Below are 21,468 nucleotides of genomic sequence, written 5' to 3' on the forward strand. Positions count from 1 at the left end.
ATAAGCATGGACTATAAACGTATACTGTAATTAAGTGTTTTAAAGTGACATAAATCTTTTTAGAGTTCACTTTCCTGGAGAAAATCCATTTAGTGTGGGGCATAAAATGTTAGAGGATGATGCAATCAACTTTAAAACCCTTTTCTCACAGCGTGCACATTCAAATAAAAAGACGGATATTTCATCTTATTTCATATCTTAAATTATTTAACTACCAATTACATTATTAAAGTATGAATTTTTTATTGTTCAATTATCATAGACTATTAAATGTATAATTATTATTCTGCATTATGTGCAGTTCAAATATGCTAGACTCATAGTGCCTTCTACATACAGTAATAAGCCCATTGATGTTTGAGTAAAAAGACACTTTAGTTCACATTACACAAAATAGTGCCACCCAAAAAAGCAAACGATTTCCTGTTAATAACGTAGTCTTTTTCCACCAACTCCTACTCAAAACAATAGATTAACGTTGAAAGCGTTGTGTAAGCACTGTGTGACATTTCATCACGTAGTGTGTGAAGACATTTTAGGCCCATTAAGCATAATATCAGAGAGAGAGAGACGAGTGCAGTAATTAGCCTCAGCTCATAACTGTGCAATCAAACATAAAGAAAAAAAGAGAATTGTGCTTATTATTTCATCTGTAAAGATGTGGCTAAAATGACAAATTTGCGTGTTAAGTGTTTGAAGCCAACAAATGAAAGAAAAGAAATTCAGTTTGTTATTTACACAAATTCAGGACTGTGCATGAAATTATGAATGTTGAATAAATGTCACTTACAGTTTTCCTGCTTTACTTCGTCATCTATTAAGAAGTAACACCAAGCCCAAGCCTGCAATACCACTTTGTTTATCTGCCCATACAATAAAAACAAATACATCAAAACAAGTAGACAAGGCTGCCACGCATAACGACTCAGCAAGTAACCGAGAAATCCTGCGTTCTCTTGATCAACTTTGTAAAACACCACCGGTCCATCCTCCACAGACCTCAGTTTTCCAAACTTCATCACAGGCAGGTCACTTGTTAAACGGTGCAGTCAGATGGACCTCGTCAACTTTGAGAACTGGGAAATATATAATAATAACAATAATAATAATAATTTGTTTCCATGTGATCATCAGTCACTACTGAATATATCAAACTAACTGAATGCCACTGCAAGGTGTTAATAATGACAGTCAAGCAGTAACACCTCTGTTCTTTTTTTTAATCAGCCTGGATATGTTGTTAATCATTACATGTAGATTGTTGCAATTACTTACACACATTACTGTAGAGAAATAAAGTGATATCAATATATTTATCATTAATCTGAAGTGTTGTTTGCTAATTTTCCATTAGGACTCGAAATAAACACCATAACTCTGGTATTACAAAACTTGCCCAAGTTTATCTCTGGTATTTACTACTTAGTCGACTGTTTGAAGACAACTTCCTGGAGGTTAACTATCAAGATTTTTGACTTTATTTGATAAGAGCCGCCAGAATGTACCATAAGTTTGTGTGTCTGTGAGGCTAAAGGAGGCAATTCACAGTGACTCATCTTTAAGCTGTGTACCACAAAAGATTCATTTAACAAAGCTCTTAAAAGAGAAAAGCAGCAAATGCTCACACTGGAAATGCTGGGAGAATGTTTGTTTTTTTAACTACAAAAACAATTAATCAATTATCAAAATAGTTGCCTATTATTTTTCTATCAAATCGATTAAATCGATTCATCATTTCAGTTCTACTTAATTGTTAGAATTGCTTTACTTGTACATATAGTTAGCAACAACAATGTTTCCTCCTTCCTTTCCACTTTTCAACATCAAACTGAAGTGATTTCCAGGGCAGGGCGATATATCGAGTATATTCGAATTTTAATTAATGTGCGATATAGCAGTTGACCATATCGTCATATTCGAGTTTTCAGTGTTTCCGCTGGTCGCCGCTGAGGGGTAGTTATGTTACTTTAGTCAGTCATAAAGTGTGTAGATAAACTTAGGTTGCAGGCTGTGTGTTGTGTTTGCTAGCACAGAAAATAAATAAGAAGTCCCTGTTTATGAAACGTTACTATGGCATCTTCTGCTCTTAGCAGCAGTCGGTCCAGACCGTGAACAGCTAGCTAGTTAACAGCTAACAAATAGCTTGAAAAATAAAAGTCACAAGAGAAAACATGATCAATCAATCTGATCGCTCAGATTACTCTGCCCATGGCAAAACATATTTGGGAGCCCTCCGCTTTTAATCTATTTTAATTGACTTTAGCCTGATTTGAAGCTGCTAACTAGCTAGCTGTTCACAGTCTGGACGAACTGTGCTGTGAAGAGTACAAGAAGACATTTCTGTGGCAGCAAACACAACACACAGCCTGCAACCTGAGCTCATCTACGCACTTTATGGCTGACTAAAGTAATGTAAGGAAAAGGCTCACTTTCACAACATCACTGCTGGTTAATGTACCCACAAGGCCACCTTCCTTAAAGGGGAAGGCTCGGCCGGTAACACACAGGTGCAGTTAGGCTGTGGGTGTGCTAAGCGGAGGTGGAAGAAGTATTCAGGTCCATTACTTAAGCAAAAGTACTAATACCAACCCCACTGTGAAAATACAATCTGTTCAAAACATATTTTCTAGTCTAATTTTATTTCAAGGACCAGGAAATGATTCACGCTTTCACATATATTTGACTTCCGGGATTCTTTACATTTACAAGCAGTAACTACTAAGTGGTTGACAGCTCAATTTATACGAGGCTTGAAGGGCCACGTGCTGAGTCTTGACCTCTTGACAAATACCTTATATAAGACTAAACCGTATTGTGAAGCAAAATAAATACAGTAGAACAGGGTAGGGCTGCAACTAACGATTATTTTTCTTATCAATTTATGTACGGATTACTATCTCAATTAATAGGTTAATTGTTTGGTCTAAAAAAAAATGTCAGAAAACAGCATAAGTTCCCAAAGTTGACATATTCTTATTGCTTATTTTGTCTGACCAACACTCAAAAACACACAGATATTCAGCTTACATAAAAGGACTTTTTTTCTTTTTTTTTTTTACTTGTGAGACGCTGGAACCAGATAACTGTTTTTGCATTTTTGCTTAAAAGTTACATAAACAATTAATCGACTATTACTGCTGTTGATTAATATTCTGCCAACTAATAAGGGTTTTATCAGGGTTTAACTGAATGGAGCTCAACATCAAATCTACTATATCAGGCAGTGGTGGAAGAAGCACTCATGCTTAAGCAGTAATACTGTAATGCAGGACTTTTACAGAGTGTAAAATGTAATGTAATGTCAGAGCTTTCAGATACATGTAGTGGAGTAAAAAGTACAATATTTCCCTCTGAAATGTAGTGGAAGTATAAAGTACAGAAACTGAGTAAATGTTACTTTCCACCACTGATATCAGGGCATGTCTAACAAAAACTTCTAGCTCTGTACTCTTCTTACCCAGTGAGTAGTAACCTTTCTAGTTTTAGTCTGGTTTTAAAAGCATTTGGAGTCACATTTTTTTAACCTTGGGAGTTCTTAACTCATGAGGTAAGAAGTTTCTGTAATACAGGCCTAGCAGTCTATTATTGCCCTTGCCTTCCACATACCTGCTGAGCGAACCTTGTCCTAGACTCTGCCTTATCATGGTGCCCTTAACAGAGGGTGTGTCTGCAGAGTAGGTGTGCCATGAAAGTGTTCCTGCACCAACAACTGCAGTCTGTACCTTGAAGTAACCTGAATCACTACATTACCAACACAGTGCCTGAGGAACAAAAACATTTCTCCCTTACTCTTCAAGAAAAAAAAAAGAAACAATTAATGTGCAACTACTCCAGACAATGCACCTTATCATTGATGGGGAGGATATGTGGTGTAGTTACCATGAAGAGCCACTAGACACACTGACAGTCAAGCTCGGCATGTGGCACCAATCTATGGTATTTTTTTGCAAATGTGGTTCATTGTGTCAACTATTGCGTTTTTAACTGAAGCTCTGACATACGCCATGCACTCTAGTAACAAACAAATAACTAAATGTGTTTTTAAATTAAGTAAATAAAGAACAGAAATGTAGAAAATATGTCAAACAAAACAGATGTCTTGGAGAACAGATGTCTAAAGACCTGCTTGTGTAACGTTATTGCTATAGCAGCCTGAGCTTACAGGCCTTTAAGAAGTGCCCCCGTGCAAATATTGCAAAATAGGTAAGTGGATAAATTTAAACTAGCTGTTTTAGTTGTAAGAGTGGGAAATTAAGCCATACAGAGTGTGCTATTTAATCGTAACAAGCACAAATGCAAGGTACACCGTCACCGCGGGTCTAGCACAATGTCTAGTTAAACCACATCTGAGTGGACAAAGACCCAGCGTCAAATCTAGAAAGTGAGACGAGTAAGCTGCTATTTCTGTCCCAACTTTTGCGACTGTTTGTGATTAAAAATTTCGTGACAAAACAAAACAAAGAAAAGAGACGTTTAAACAGCGCTTGGGAGGGCAAAGTAGCCCGACAAACTGCACCAACTTACACAGTTGCGGTTACGGGCTTACCTTAGTGTTCACTCCAGTGAGAATGGGCAAACGGCGACACACTCAACACGCCAAAATAAGACCCCGCGTACCGAACAATAAGTAACTAAGCCCGCGTAAAAGCGACAAAAATAACGTTTAAATCCACCTATCATTGGGTTTCACAATATTTCTTTCATTTAAAACGTGGACGGATCATGTAGTGCTCTACCTATCCTCGCTTGTTTTTTTGTCGCAGGCTGACTGCCTCCACATCAATCACTCCCGTCAAGCGACTCCTGACGAACTATCGACTTCCGTTCTCAGGTTTCAAAATAAAACAGCATTTGAGTAACAGCAGCTGTCAGTATGTTATACAAACAGTTTCAGTGGTGTCACTGACTACTTCAATTCCCATACAGCTCGACATTGCAGTAATACTTATTAATGAATAGCAATATTCACGTAGTGAAAATACCTGCCTGTGTTACAAGTAAAGGACTTGTGTAAAGGTATATAAGTATTACCAGCGAAATATAGTCCAAGTATCAAAAAAAAGTATTCATTATGCAGGCAGAATAATATTATTAATAATGTTAAACTTTATTTATATAGCACCTTTAAAAACAATGTTACAAAGTGCTTTACGATGGAAAAACTGAAAGTAAAAACAAATCCGCACCACAAGTCCAGCAAAGTAAAGTAAAGTGAATAAAATAGAATTAAATACCCAAAGTAGGCTACAATAAAATGAGATCAAACAACAAACAACAAATAAAATTTGGTGGAACTAGAAAAACAAGACTTTGAACTAAAGGGCTTTTTTTTAAAGATAGTACGTTTTAAGAAGTTATTTAAAAAATGTCACTATTCTGCAAGAATGACCCCTTTTAGTGTTATATCATTATAAATTATATTATTATATTATTATTATTATTAAAAATGCATTCAAGTATAAACAGTATCTCAATGTTGCAGATGGTCGAGGTGGAGCTAATTTAACTATTTTAAATACTGGTGGTTAGTTTAATCCATAACTTAAAAGTATCATATTTTATTAGTGAAGTACAGTTTTTGTGACTATTCAAATTCGGTTCTTAAGCTATATCAGAGAAAATTAAAAACAAGCATACATAATCAGTCTTGTAATTATCTTAGCTGAGTTTCATATAGATAAATGTAAATTTACCAACAAAAAGTATTTTTTTGTGTTTTCCATAAAGAATGTGAGCAGTATTTAAAGACCACTAAATCTTCACTAAAGCTGTAATGACTGTAAATTAGTTTGTTGCTTAATGTCTTCTCTTTTTATTATTTTGTATTCATTTATTATTAATAATTTATTTTTGTACCTACTTATGCTAACATTCTTTCTATTTTCTCTGTACTGTGCTGTTTACTCACTCCTGGCATTTTGTTCCATTCAACAGTTATTGAAGCGAAAAGTAAAAACTTTAATTTTGAAGGAACATCACTTAATTTCCGGCGTGAGCCTGCCGTCTTCGGTTAGCTTGATCGCCGGTCTCGTTGGTGACGTCACCAACGCCGGGACTAGTAGTCAAGTCACTTTTATTTGTATAGCCCAATATCACAAACCACAATTTGCCTCAAGTAGCTTTACGATCTGTGCATCATACAACAAGCAGGCTGCAGGACAACGCCAGAGGAGAAGGGACAAACTCTATCGCCGCTTGCTGATGACAAAGTTTGCTTTACAGTCTTTTATATATGTTCATCTTGGTCTGACATTTCTATAATACAAGCGAGTCTTGGAAGGAGTCTTGTGAACTCATAAAGGCCATTCCGCCTCTCTCTGAGTCAACACATTCCTCCCATTCATGAAATTCAACAGAGCTTAATACAGTGACACATAAAGTACATTTATCTACAGACATTTCTTTCTTCTGCACTTGACAGAATGTCTTTGCCAGTTACACCAAATGGCAGAAATGTTGAGTTTCCACAGACCAAAAAACGCCACAAAAAACTCCCAAAAATGTGCTAAATTATACAGAAACGTTCATATTAAATTCAGATTACATTGTAAAATGTATTCATTCCCGGGTCAAGAATGAGCTTTAAAATTCAGATACATATGTTATTTCCAAAATTTTGGAACATCTGACATACTGTATGACGTAATAAAAATATGAGGTAATATTAACTTACACAAAACAGGCTGGTTTCAACTAGATACTATTGCCCACACTATATGACAATGAGGCTACACTGAAGTCAGATAAGATCAACTTTATTCTTCCCATGTATATGTCATAAGCGCCACAAAATGAAGTAGGCCTACAAAAATAAGTGCATAAGGGAAGTAAAACTATATGAGCTTATACTATATACTACAACAAGGAGCATGAAGAATAAAAATATAGGTTTTGTACATGATATATAAATCTATGAAAGAGTATTGTTATATAAAGAAAACATGATTGCACTTGAGAAATGGGACTTGTGGTGGGTTAAATGATTTCTTTTCTGCAGATGTCAAGCATGGAAAAGGATGCTATACTTGTACATTCATGTCAAATAAAAAAAAGACAATGTCAACCTTGAGATGTTCAGATAAAATGTGTACAGTAGGTTTAAATAATATAGTGAAGACATGCTAAATAAGCAGGTCTTGTATTTAACAATAATGAGGGTTTATCATCAGAGAGAAATTAAATTTAGCATGAGTGGGCTCAGTCCTGGGTCCCCTCCTTGTTCTCATATTTGTCAGTGATCTATATGCAAGCTGAAATACATTGTAGAATATTATGGTTTGACTTATGAGTCCTGAAAAGATGAGTGTTGGATGAGTAAACCTTTTTCTTGTAGTGACAGTGAGTCACCAGCTAACAGGTTTACGTCATATTTTAAAACTTGGTAAAAATGAGTCAATCCTATTTTGGTGTTAAAAGGATGTTGACATTTTCTGATAAGATCAAGTTTCATCATACAGAAAAAAAAATGTTCTGAATCATAAAGTAACACGTAAAGTAAGTTTTCCACAATTTTTCACGACATAAAAGTTAACATGAAATAAAGAATACATCTAAAATTAATAAAACAGGTACACTGGTGTGAACTAATTCACTTGTTCCTTGTTCCACAGCGCCTCCATGTGTCAAAGCATTATTCCTACACTGGAAAGAGCAGTAGTGAAATGTGCATTTTTGATACTCATCTGAGTTTTTGGGATCTGAAACTGAAAGTGACAGGCCTGAGCGCAAAACAATACTTTAATTTCTGAAGTAAAATGTGAGCAAAATCATATCAATTAAAAACAAAGTTTCATGCACAGAAATGTGTCTCTTGAATTGTTGAATTTCTTATCACAAGGGGGCAGAGCATCCCTGGCAGAAAAGCTAATCACTGTCTCCATCATCATTTGTGCACGTCACACATACCAATCTTTACCAGGTCATTACTATAGTGTCAGGATATTAATATTACCAACCCAGTGGTGAACCACCCGCACCCAACTCCCTACTCTACTTCAACATCGACAATGACTTTCATACCTGAACAAATCACTTTCATTAGAAAGCAAATTAGGCAAGTACAAGCACATACTTATTTGTTAAAGTTTTACTTTAGGCTTGTTTTAACACAGCTGGCTCAAGCATAACTGGAGAGAGCAGAGGTGCATGTTTACACTACCAGATGCACAGTATTATTAGATTTAATGTTTGAATTTCATTTAACATAAAATTCTTAGCCATCTGGTGGTCTGTGACTGCTTTAGGGGATTCAACCCCTCCTCTCTTAAGCCCAAGGAGAGCTTGACTTATTAATTGAGGCTGAGCAACACTTGTCAACACTTTATCTGCCACTGCTATAACCAGGATGTCTTCCATTTTAGATCCACGCCCCTCATATTCTCACCAGCCACACCAGATCACCCCACTGAGTGACTGCTGAGAGTCCTGCAGCTGAGCAGAGCTTTAGTTACAACGATGATGAAACTATGTTTAGTTTGGCAGAAAGGCTCCAGTCTTTAAGTCCACCTGATTGGAAGTGATGATGTACGTGATGAACCAGTGGCCCCCGTGCTACGTTTGCTATGCTATGGCCTCCAGGCCCAGTGAAATGTGACTCACATAAAATGTAGAAGATGTGTATGATGAAATGTATGGTTATATGTGTTTTTTTGTTGTGGCTGTGTTTTCATGCATGTCATCTCCAAACCATCCTCCAGTGTGAAAAATCTATTTCAGAGGACACTAGACTGCAAATAATAATTTGCAAATAAAAATTTACCATCAGGGCACAAGACTGCAACTATACAATACAAATAATAATATAATTTATTTGTGTGTTAACATACACCAGTTTATTAAGCACACCTAGTTAAAACTAATGAATGAACTCATGAAGGTTAAAATGTTTAGTTTAAAATATTAGAAACACTTCTCAGCTTAAACGATTTGTATCTAATAAACTGGCAACATAGTCCATGTTAAAGAATAGTTGGACATTTTGGGATATGCTTATTCGTTTTCTTGCCGATAGTTGGATGAGAAGATCGATACCTATCTTATATCTGTCCGTTTTAGTATAAAGCTACAGCCAACAACTGGTTAGCTTAGCTTAGCATAAAGACTGGAAGCAGGGGGAAACACCTAGCCTGCCTCTATCGGAAGGCAACAAAATCCACTTATAAGCACCTCTAAAACTCACTAATTAAGACGTTATATCTCGTTTGTTTAATCCGTACAAAAACCGAAGTGTAACAATGACATGTTGTAGTTTTACGGGAGGGTTATGTGAGGACTATTTCTTGGCCAGCCGCGCTGGTCACTTTCTAGGCAGATGTTGTCATCTTCGCACAGAGCGAAGTTTTGCATGTGGAGGATTACGTGTTCTAGCCCAAGTTCTGAGAGCAAAGTTCTCTGAGAGGCTCTATAGACTTCCAACTCTTTGCTATGCAGAGAAGCACACTAAAATTTACAAATGTTGGACACAGACCGACTACGCAGAGATGTTCAGTACATATATACGAACAAATCTTTAACACCAAATTCTCAAGCTAAACTTAGTATAATGAATCATTATTGTCATTGACTGAAGCTTTTGTTAGCTCAGCTGTGATATAGAATCTGTTACTTCCTGGTTAAATGTTTACTGAAAGACCACAGAAAAGCCACAGAAACAATCATGATAAGATAATTCTGTTGCAGATAGGAGTTTGTTGAGTCATTACACTACTAAACAGTGTTTGTATAGACGTAATTTTGTCCTGAACTATAAGAGACAGTTTGAAACAGCAACAGACTGAATTTACTATTGAACTGAAAATAGTCAAAAACAGCACTGTACGTAACTGTCATGGAGCCAAGGGCATATTAGTTTATTTTTTAAATTTTTCTGTCCACTTTTCATGCCTACCAGCTCTAACATTCCCTGCCATTCCCTTCCCTTGGGGTTAGGGTTAGGTAAGTTTCCAATAAGCCATGACAGTGAACCAGCACAGTGGCAGGATCCTGAAATTACCTGTGATTTTATGTCATATCATGCTATCATATCATAATGTCAACCGTGAAAAAAGATCTATACCAGGACCCTGAAACTGAGGGAGCTAAATGGAATTCAGCCATGTTTCATTTTATTATTTACACCTGTGCTTTTCCTACTGTGACATGGCCTGTGAAAAGGCCTATTATAGCGTTTTGATTGGTGATGCGATCGCTTAATGATGCATATACTGAAGTGAGTTTGAAAGATGATACTATTGCTTAGCTTAGCAAAAAGGAAATGTATTAATGGCATGGCGTGACTATGAATCTTTGAACAAAATTATTCAAATTAGCAAACTCATTTGTAGTTTCAACCTAGTGATACTTTGTGGGACGGTGTTGGAAACAAAACCTGATTAATTTTTTTGACACAACAAAAGTAAAAATCTCTTTCACCAATATAGGCCTTTGCTGTCAGAATAGCCAAATAACTTAAAGCCTAACAGCATTACAAAGTGGGGACCGTTGGACACAGTTGGCCCCCAGCTGCCACCACACCACCAGCCTCGATCTTCCACCACCCACCAGATCTTTTGGATCTGTATTCTGGGACATGGGGCTTGGTACTAGCTGCCACCATGACAGCTGTCCTTGCTTTGCAACAGACAGAATTAGTAAGATAAACGCAGCAAGTCAGATGAGACTGCAGCACCCGCTTAGTGAATGGGAACATGAGAGAAATAAGATAAGTTATTAAGGCTGGGACTTCTCACTTAAACTAATTAAAAGAGCTGGATTTTATACTGAGGCATCATCAGAAGGGGATGAGATGGTAATTAACCTTTAGTAAAGGAACAAATCCCTAAAATGTCAGTGTACTCCCACGTAGTTCATAAAATAGATGGCTATAAAAGTATTTAACTGTAAAAAAAAATAACACTGATCATTAAATCGCCTTTCCTCATTAGTGAGTGCAAAAAAGAGCTTTTTTTAAGGGAAGGGTGTAACATGATAATGCCATTAACAGATCCAAGTAAAATATTAATGCTGTTATAAGGATCCTTTCTACTCTCTTCATATTAATCGCAGAAATGTCACAGTAACATCCAGATTATACCAGAGGAAAGCAGATCATAGTAATTCTGTATGTTGTGGTGTCAGGTTAACTGTGATTACATATGTAAAAGGAAAAAGGAACAAAGAGACAAACTTCAGCATCTAAATAAAGTGTCTGGTGACTGCTGGGGTTGAAACATCCCACCAGTCTCTGCAGGGATTTAGTGGTCTGGGAACACAACACCAGGCTAAATGACTGAAGATTTGCTGTGTCATATATATAGACCCACATCACTGCAATGGCACCCAGCAAAGAAAGAGTGAAAATGAGTACAGGAGGCTTTTAATCGTGGTCAGAAATTGAATGTCAGGGGACAAAGCAACCACACTGACCAGAGAAATGTGCACAGGAGACAGGTGTTTTAGTGTGGACAAAGGTAATACTGTAGGTTCACAAATTTCTAACTCCATTTAGCCATTAAAAATGTTCTTTAGCCATTTTGTGTGTACGTGTAATTACTTTTATTTCCCCCTTCCTATCTGTCCTAATGCATGCTGGGGTAGGAATCATTAAGTAATTAAGGAATAAAAAGGTAAGCATGGCTGGGTGAATATAAGGATGGATGAGTGTATGCATGAATTAATGAGCAGGAGCCTCTTAAAGTTAATATCCTAGGCTAGGGACTCACCTGACTTCCCATCTGAAGTATCTTCAGACAAGTAAACACAATAAACATCTTTCCCATATTTCCTCTTTATTACTTGTTTTGTTTTAAATGATTTGAGTTTAAAAGCATCCTGTTGCAGACTATTACACACAGCGGTAAGCTATCATGAAAAGTGATCCCACTCATCTCTGTCTGGCTTCACAATGAATAATGGGACCTCAGGCTACACAGTCCATCTGTAAGGGATAAATATATAAATAGCTTTGAATCTTTGACAGTTTAAAGATATACCTTTGACTTGTAGCCTATGCATGATTCCTAATTTATTTTTTGCCTCTGCAGTAATACAGTGAGGCTCCACAATTCAGTTTTGTGAGGAGAGGAGGGGATGTTTCTGCATACTTTTCTTCCATCCACCACATGATCATACCCCATATCATTTAGTAAATTATTACACCCATTAGCATAATATCTTTCATATCTTTCATATGAATACTTGTTTGAGCAGTTACAGGAATCCATAAAAGAGCCACATGCTGTCATCATGTGGACTTCATTATGTGCATTTGATGCAATGCCCTGCTGAAATCATACTGCAAACAAATCTCTCAGTACATTATTTGAATGAAATAGTAGGAGCTAGTTGAAGCAGCAATTTGAGGTTAAGTAAGGCTAAATTTGACTAATTTTACTTTTACTGCTTGGGGCCTAATTCTAATTATACACAATAACCACACACAAAATCCTGTGTTTAGGATGGAATGATTGTAAGTCAGTAGCTGGCAAATGGATGAGGGAAGTCATCTCTTTTCCCAGTGCATGAAGTTCTTGCAGCCATGCCCTCACCCCAATCTCAGGACACAGGCCAGTATTACCTCGAATTTTATTTAATTATTACAGTTTGTCCTGTTGAGAGCAGAATTTAATTACTCAAGAACAATTATGATTACATTAAATTAAAATGTAGGATAGCAAAGAAATAAATTACTGTCAAAACATGTTTGGGTAGCAGCACTTCCTGGACTCAAACCGAGTTTGTTTGAGATGCTCTTTGAAAAAGAGTGGACACAAAAATTACAAGAAAACTCCAAGGCAGGCTTGATGCTGAAACATGTTGGAGTTTGTTTTAAGGTATAACATGACCATGCCACGACAATAAAGGCATTTTAATTGTTTAAAAAGAGAGTGCCTTTGAGTTTTCTTGTGAAATAAATGACTATATTGTGGTATACATTCAAACTATTCTAATGTAGATATACAATATGTACTGTATAATTATACTTTTTTAAATTAACTCCCTGCACTGATGTTGATTAACTTCTACTTCAGATGTTGTCATAGGTTGTGGCTTGTTAAAGCAATAGTTTGACATTTACACTTTTTTACTCTCTTGCCGAGAGTTAGATGAAAGGATACAGCCAGCAGCTGGTTAGCTTAGCTTAGCACAAATACTGGAAAGAGGGGGGAAATAGCTAGTCTGGCTCTGTCCAACAGTAATAAACTTCACCTACCAGCATCTCTAAAGCTCACTAGTTTACATGTTATATTTTGTTTGTTTAATCTGTACAAAAGTGTAAAAATTACATGTTATGGTTTTACGGGGACTTATATGCGGAACCATTTTTTTTGGCTGGGAGCAGTAGCTTCCTGAAGTCTCTCCTGGCCAAAAAATAGTTTGGCACATAACCCTCTCAAAACGGCAACATGACATTTTTACAGATTAAACAAACGTGTTAATTAGTGAGCTTTATTTACAGGTGCTGGTAGGTGGATTTTGTTACCACTGGACAGAGCCAGGCTGTTTCCCCATTTCCAGTCTTTGTGCTAAGCTAAGGTAACTGGCTGCTAGCTGTAGCCTTATATTGAACAGACATAACATACTGTGAGGGTGGTAACGATCTTCTCATCCAACTGTCAGCAAGAAAGCAAATAAGAGTATTTCCCAAAATGTTAAACTGTTCCTTTTGTGCGCGCAATCTAGTCTAGTGAGTCTTTAACGTCAAATCAAGGCTACAGTAGTCTTAAAAAATTCCTGCTGTACACTTGCTAAGCTGTAAGTATACCATATTCCCACAGTGGGAGCGCAAAATGATTCTGTCCCTCTTCATCAGCTCTAATTGCCCATTTGAAATCTTCATTATGACGCTGCACGTTCTTTATAGTCAGTTGCTGGGATCCATTTCAGCCTATGTGACAGGCAGTGCAGTGAAGTTCTTCCAGAGGATCATATTGGATCTTGGATGACCCAGAGAAATTCCAATCCAATTGGTTGCTGTGGCATTAATGATTAACGGCCCACTAGTGATGATGGGATCTGCCTGGCTTGACCTTTCCACATGGCTGTATTTGCAGCAGAAGTAAGCACCAGGCTTTAGCATCACGATAGCCTTGCAGTGCCCAGACAGCTGCACTTTTATCCCCTGGCCTTAGCAGCTGAGTTGGAGGCCTCGATCCAGAGCATGGAGTAGGGGAGGGATAACTGTGTTCCAGCTGAACACAGGCAAGAAGCAAAGGCTGAGGGATGGGGGGCAATGACTGAGGGCATGCCAGGGCAGTCCTGGACAATATTTCATTTGGGCATAAAACAGATTAGGCCTTGAGGTGTTAATTAAACCACATGTCTGAAATTAAGTGAACTGAATTGAAATGACTGTCTCCCACACCTGGGTGAAATACTTAAGTATTGCTGATGTTTAATGTTGGCAATATAAGAGGAACATGGTGAACATATGTATAAAGAGTATGGTCTAGACCTGCTCTATACGACAAGTGTCCTGAGATAACTTCTGTTATGCTCTATATAAATAAAAGTGAATTGAATTGAAATTGAATATGTGGTTTATATCTCTGCTCAGGTTTTATGAGGGAAATCCTTGTAGTTTTTTAGAAGAGCATTGGATGCATTAATGAAAAAATGCCACGTGTCTGTTAGGCAGAATAATCAAATCAAATCTATTCAGTCTTGACCTCAGATCTAGTACAACATCTTCGAGTCATCTGACTTCAATTTCGCCCACTGGTCCGAACAACCCAGATTCCTGTTTGTCCCAGCTGCCTGTTTCAAAGCTGTTTAGAGTGGCATTCATGACAGCATTGCTAAGCTATTATCTACATTTAAACAGAAATTGAAAAGTTCCTGGTGATGATATTTTAATTCCAGTTGGCATTTGGAGCACCTGGCATGTAAGAGCAGTAAAAGAAAACACATTGTTATTTATATCTCCTTGCCACAGCTAATTAAACAAGACTAAGAGTTTACAGCTGTGCTAGCTGCTCTGTGAGGCTGTACTTTAGCACAGTGGTGCTTTGAGCTCAATGCTAACGTGAGCATACTAACATGCTCACAATGGCAATATTAACATGCTGATGTTTAGCAGGTATACCACCTTAGTTTAGCATTTTAGCATGTTAACGTGCGTATTAGCACTAAACAAAAGTACAGCTGAGGCTGATGGGAATGTCATTAATAATGGACAAATTAAAATATGAACCTGCATTAGATGAAAAGTTAAGGGATCACCATTGTTCTTACAATTCGTCCTTAGGGTAACATGAATGTGTGTATCAAATTTACAATTCATCCAATAGTTGTTGAGACATTTCACTCAAGGATTCATCCTCTGGGGACTGTACAAAATGTTAATTTTCATAGCAATCCATCTAATACTTGTTGAAATATTTTAGTCTGGTCCAAAGTGATAGACCTCTTTTTCTACATGATACAACATATATAAATATAAATACACGCATACACATAGACGCAGCACACACACACACAAACTGATATGACACTTTGTGTTGCAGCAGTCTGCTTATGGTGGTCTAAAAATAGAGCACTTGAATCTAGTGACGCATTTTCTCACTGGAGAGCGTCCAGGGGCCACCAGGTCAGGAAAACCTGCTTCGGACAGGGAGAGAGAGAGAGAGAGAGAGAGAGAGAGAGAGAGAGAGAGAGAGAGAGAGAGAGAGTTGGGATAAGGAAAGAAAGAATTGGGGAGAGCATGGGGGTTGATGGAGGGTGTGTAGCAGTGTGAACAAGAGAGTATTGGGTTGCAGAAAATAGTGCTACAATTTTCTTAGAAACCATGTGGGTGTCTGTCATTACCAGGCCTGGATACTGTACCCAACACATTGGAGGTTTGGGATTGAATGTGTATTCCCCTGTGAGGAGAAATATAGGGAGGTAGAGACAGATGAGACATATGAGCAGGGACAAATCTCACAGGACAACAATCTTTGACATTTGACCCTTGGCATCCTTTCCATCCTTTCATATATCAAAGGCCATAGGAAAATTGTGGCGTTATGTAACAGTGTGTGTGTGCAATATTATGATCATGATAACCACAGATATCTCTGATGTAAAGAAAACAGCAGTTGACAAGAATAATTAGCTTTTCTCCAGGAAGCGGGATAGGGAGGGATGATATGATAAGGCTGCTGTGGGGAGAAACAAAAATATTAGAAAGATGAAGTAAAATTTAAGTGAGTGAGTGAGTGAATCACTGAGTGAGTATGTGAGAGAGTGACCTTAAAAGGCCACACGGTGGTCTCGCTGGTGACTGAATGAGCAAGTGAAAGGGGCTTTGGGGTTATCTCTGTGAAGCGCCTCTGTATTTATAGATCATCTCAAAAAAGATTCCCTGCCCCCTTGCTACCCCCTCACACACACCCCTCCCCCTCAGTTGCCCCTCCAACCGTTTTCAATTAGCCCCTGATGGGTGGAGTAATGCAATCAGGAGTAACTACAGCTCACCCAGAGCCTCCTCTCTCAGTCTGCCCCAGACTCCGCACAGGCACACACTCCTCAGACAGGAAGGTAAGACCCAACTCTGTTCAACTGCTCCACTATCCATCCATTCACTCGTCCATCTTTCCACCCATTCATCCTTTCACTGGTCTTCATTTACCATGTCTTCCATTCTCCGGGACGCAGCTGCTCACTGTGCTCTGGCATCCTCCTATCTGCCTCCCCACCCACCTGCTCATGTTCTCCCTCTTTCCACCTGCACAGTACCTTCACTATTTAACGACCTCTTCTCTCTTCAAACTTTCTGTCCTCCTGTCTGTCTCAGAGACAGCCAGACTTCCTCTTTTATTAAATAATTATATCATCTATTTTTGTCCAAAAAAATGCACAAACCCTGTTGACCCCGTTAGCAGAGCTCATTTCCACTCTTCTTTCTTCCCTTCTCATCAAGCTCACGCTTCCCTTCAGCAAAACTGTGTTGATAAAGGTGTCAGCACCTTTCTTGCTATTACAAAACTGTGACTTCCATTTTGGCAAAACTGGTCTGTTCTTTTGCTTTTTTGTCGCTTTACAGCGCAAAAAAGTACCTGTTAATACAATACAACAACTAATGGACTTGAAAGGTTCCTGAAAAAGATCACTACATAGTAGAGGAACACAGTATCTATACAGTAGCTTGTCATTTTACAGTTGTTGAATGGGGTCAGGTTAAACTGCAAACTTTTATTTACATTCCATTTACTTTGAGCGTGAACTATAATTCAGGATTTAATAAGAACATTTTCAATTCAGAGCTGAACTTGATTTAACATTTATTCCATTATCCACTTACAAGGCTATTATTAGTGGCTGTTGTTATTTAATTGACCGGGAATAACTTTGGAAGAATAGAAAATGTATGTGAGTAAGCTGTTTAGAGGTCTCACTGTCAGAGAAAGTACTGGTTTATGGTTTGCATTTCTTTAGATGGTTGGATAACATTTTAAAGACAATGCACCTCTTAAACATCTAGAAATATGAATAAAGATCTGTAGAATGTAGGATTTCTAAACCCATATAAGGCACTTAAATTCATAAGATGATAGAATTCCTTTCAAAAACTGGAAAATAACTAAATGTAAACAAAACAACCCATTTTTTTATGCACAGAGAGTTGATTGTCTTGGTGAAAACAGTGGAACTTTCTAGGGATAGACCTGGCTGCACAGTGGTCAAACACTTGCCATCCAACTGGCTGTAGCTGAGTTTGGCATCAAGCAGTTTGCACTGAGAGACTCCCAGATGGGCAGCATCAAAGAGACCCCAGAAACTGGGAAACAGCTGCATGACATGTCTGAATAGCTGACGGTTTTATTTGTGGCAGTTGAGATTATCCTTTTTTTATTTTTAGGCATCAGATAAATCCTTATATAAGCTAGGTGAGTCATGGTGGGAGCTACAGACATTGAGGGAATGTGGGAGGGGTTGAGAATAACTCAGAGCAGAAAGGACAGGCAGATTAAACATCTCACCTTCAGCCAGATAAAAGATACTAACCTCTTGAATGGTGGGAACATAACAAATCACTCACAAATCTCATGTTGGACCACTGAGGATGGAATACACAGAGATCACAAATAGATCAAGGGGAAGAAGTTCTGACAGTACAAGAACAATAAAACTGCAAGATAAAGGGAATAACAACAGAGGAGAGCAGGTCAATTAAAAACAGAAATGCAAGAAATTAAGAAAATTAGAAAAGAATGAAACAGTGAGGAGAGAATGTGTAAGGGGAAATGAGTTTTCCAGCTTTTTTCTAGCCTCCTTATATGGTCAAAGCTTTGCTGAGGAATCAATGGACATATGGTCATATGAATAGTAGAGTGTGTGAGTAACAAACAAAAAGCCTGTAAACGCTGGGACACCGGACAACAACACCTTTACACCCGCTGTTTCTTCTCATATCTTCTCTATGCCACTCACAAAGACACACATACAAGCACTCAAATATATCGCCTCCTTGGTCATCAGAGAGTAAGAGTATTTAGGCACAGGTATATGGATAACAGGGATAACCAGATGGCTTAACAGGCAGACCACAAACAGCTGCAGATTGTGAGTGGCCATTATTACAAGTGTCATTCAAACCCACTTATACACCGACACACACTCACGTACACACATGCGTGATGACAAGGGATACTGTGATCTGGTGCTGACAGCTGGATGTGAGGTGATGGATGGGTCAGTGTACAGTGGCATGGTGAGCGTTGGTATGCAACAGGGCAAACGTTGACTGTCTCTAAGCAGGACTGATAGGAGTTATTTATATCCTCCTCATCTGTCACCTTCTACTTCTGACACAGAGAACAAAATGAAGGACTGCTGAGAGATGGGAGAGAGAGATGAAAGGGGTAAAATGCAACATGGAAAAACCCTGTAATGTGAAGGATCTTGACACTGAATGTGTCCAAGAAAACGTGTATTGTTTGGATTTTACGATCTCTAAGAAATTGCTCTCTGCTGAGTGTCAGTGTCACTGCAAAAATGTATTTGAACTGAGTAGCAAAAAGACAAAGCTGTCTACAAAGCTTCATGTTATTTAGGTGATAGGATGTCTAAAATGTTTATTAAATCATCCAGATTAAGCTGTTTCATAGTGAAATTAACCAGATGTGGTAGTCTACCTCAGCTTCCTACTGCTGTCACAGTCAAAAGTCACATATCTGTGACAGAATACTTTCTCTCTTCTCACTTTCTGTGTCTCTTTGTCTTCCCCACTCTCTCTCAGGTGAGTGACCCTGGGTCAAAATGACAGAGCGCTACGACTGCCACTACTGTAAGGAGTCCCTGTTTGGGAAGAAGTATGTTTTGAGAGAGGAGAATCCCTACTGTGTGAAATGCTATGAGAGCCTATACTCCAACACCTGTGAGGAGTGCAAGAAGCCCATTGGCTGCAACACCAGGGTAAAGAAAGGTCACAAAATACATCGTACATATGAGCCATAATATGCTCTGTCTGTGTCTTTCTGACTTGAACATTAATTATCATCAAAGTTGGCCTAGCTCTGACTGTCCATCTGATGTTCTTCTAGGATCTGTCCTACAAGGACCGTCACTGGCATGAGGACTGTTTCATGTGCTTCCAGTGCAAGCGCTCGCTGGTGGACAAGCCCTTCTCCACCAAGGATGAACAGCTCCTCTGCACTGAGTGCTACTCCAATGAGTATTCCTCCAAGTGCCATGACTGCAAGAAAACCATCATGCCAGGTAGGAAGAAAGCAACAAAGAGGGCAACGTATTTAAGTTAAACCGATACCAACACAACAGATAGTAAAATGCAATTTCTGATATGAAAAAACTGCTCTCTTGTCACTCAATCTAATTGTCAATCTTGCAGTACATGTGAGTTGAAGTAAAACAAATACTACAATGAATGCTGCTAAGTGTATATTATATTGTTCCTTGACTATGTTCTATGTTCATGTTTCTCTGAAGGCTCCAGGAAGATGGAGCACAAGGGGAACAGCTGGCATGAGACGTGTTTCACCTGCCAGAGATGCCAGCAGCCCATTGGCACCAAGAGCTTCATCCCTAAGGACAACCATAACTTCTGTGTGCCCTGCTATGAGAAGCAGTTTGCCATGCAGTGTGTGCACTGCAAGAAGGTAGGACACCCAATTGTACATATCATAAACTCTCAAGTGTAGCTGATTTTCAAAGTAGTTAAAGTAGTATTATTCTCCATCTTCACTCAAAGAACCATGATTACACATGTATGTGCAACAAAAAAGTGTGACAATATGACACTCTTGTTGGGGTGGCTGTGGCTTGGTGGTAGAGCAGGTCGTCAACCAATCGGAAAGTCAGCGATTCGATCCCAGCTTCCCCCAGCCCACGTGTCGAAGTGTCCTTGGGCAGTGTCCTATTCTGATGAGCAGTTGGCACCTGCCATCAGTGTGTGAATTGGGTGAATGTGATATGTAGTGTGAAGTGCTTTGAGTGAGAAGACTAGAAAGGTGCTATACAAATACAGTCCATTTACCATTTGTTCTTTCTTATCAGCCCATCACCACTGGCGGGGTGACCTACCATGACCAGCCCTGGCACAAGGACTGCTTCCTGTGCACTAGCTGCAAACAGCAGCTGTCTGGCCAGAGGTTTACCTCTAGAGATGACTTTGCCTACTGTCTCAACTGCTTCTGCAACCTTTATGCCAAGAAGTGTGCTTCCTGCACCACCCCCATTAGTGGTAATCACAATTTATCAATTTATTGGTCTTCCTGAATCTAAAAAGGATTGTATATAAAATGTTTCTCAGTAGTTTTGACTTGGACTTGTTCTTAATATTTCAGGCCTTGGAGGCAGCAAGTACATTTCCTTTGAGGAGCGCCAGTGGCACAATGACTGCTTCAACTGTAAGAAGTGCTCCGTGTCCCTAGTTGGCCGTGGCTTCCTCACTGAACGCGATGATATCCTGTGCCCAGAGTGCGGCAAGGACATCTAATTCAGTCTGTGGGACGACGGATACATCTGATTGGATGACCATGTTATGATAGAGGAATGACAGATACAAAAAATACTATCAGAGCACAGAGCCTAGCATCCTTACTACCTAGTATTACTATGAATGTACATTGTTTTATGCCATGAAATACAAACTACTAACAGTGTTATTTGAATTTAGAAAGTTTAAGTTAAATGTTCACTCTTTGAGAAAAAGTCCTTACTAATAAAATAACTGTTGGCATGAATGTAAAGACATTTGCTTCTGAAATAGCAACATGTTTGCAGATAGACACTGTATGAAGCATTTTGAAATAAATCTACAATATTTATGTAGACTATCCACTTTGAAGTGTAATAATAATAATAATAATAATAATAATAATAATAATAACTACTTTGTGCATGGACTAGCTTGATGCTGTTATTAGTGGTTTTGTGAATGAATTCTGCTAATTAAATATATCAAAATTGTGTCTTTACTCTTATAATCGCTAGCTATAGCTGTGCATGAAATCACATGAATTTCAGAAAACAGCCAAAGGGGTCAAAATG

General features: G+C 38.4%; 2 protein-coding genes across 2 annotated transcripts in view; one reads left to right on the top strand and one right to left on the bottom strand.

The window, feature by feature from the left end:
* Positions 1–4,814, bottom strand: part of LOC122885121 (cytoplasmic protein NCK2-like) — a 42,814-nt gene extending 38,000 nt beyond the window's left edge. Inside the window, exon 1 of the mRNA XM_044215817.1 lies at positions 4,547–4,814. The gene's annotated coding sequence lies outside the window, so the exon portion shown is untranslated. The remainder of the gene's footprint in view (positions 1–4,546) is intronic.
* An 11,531-nt stretch (positions 4,815–16,345) lies between these two features.
* Positions 16,346–21,387, top strand: LOC122885805 (four and a half LIM domains protein 2). The gene is made up of 6 exons (XM_044217453.1): positions 16,346–16,497; positions 19,199–19,374; positions 19,503–19,677; positions 19,906–20,075; positions 20,473–20,659; positions 20,763–21,387. The coding sequence occupies exons 2-6, from the start codon at positions 19,219–19,221 to the stop codon at positions 20,912–20,914; spliced, it is 840 nt and encodes a 279-aa protein (XP_044073388.1). The 5' UTR covers positions 16,346–16,497; positions 19,199–19,218; the 3' UTR covers positions 20,915–21,387.
* Positions 21,388–21,468: the final 81 nt, after the last annotated feature.

The sequence above is a fragment of the Siniperca chuatsi genome, linkage group LG12 (assembly GCF_020085105.1).
Source record: "Siniperca chuatsi isolate FFG_IHB_CAS linkage group LG12, ASM2008510v1, whole genome shotgun sequence".
NCBI lineage: Eukaryota > Metazoa > Chordata > Actinopteri > Centrarchiformes > Sinipercidae > Siniperca > Siniperca chuatsi.

Bases quoted from the DNA above. Each gene is read 5' to 3' on its own strand.
- LOC122885805 (XM_044217453.1), top strand. From the start codon at position 19,219: ATGACAGAGCGCTACGACTGCCACTACTGTAAGGAGTCCCTGTTTGGG. The intron at 19,375-19,502 runs GTAAAGAAAGGT...ATGTTCTTCTAG, and splicing joins CCATTGGCTGCAACACCAGG to GATCTGTCCTACAAGGACCG. The intron at 19,678-19,905 runs GTAGGAAGAAAG...GTTTCTCTGAAG, and splicing joins CAAGAAAACCATCATGCCAG to GCTCCAGGAAGATGGAGCAC.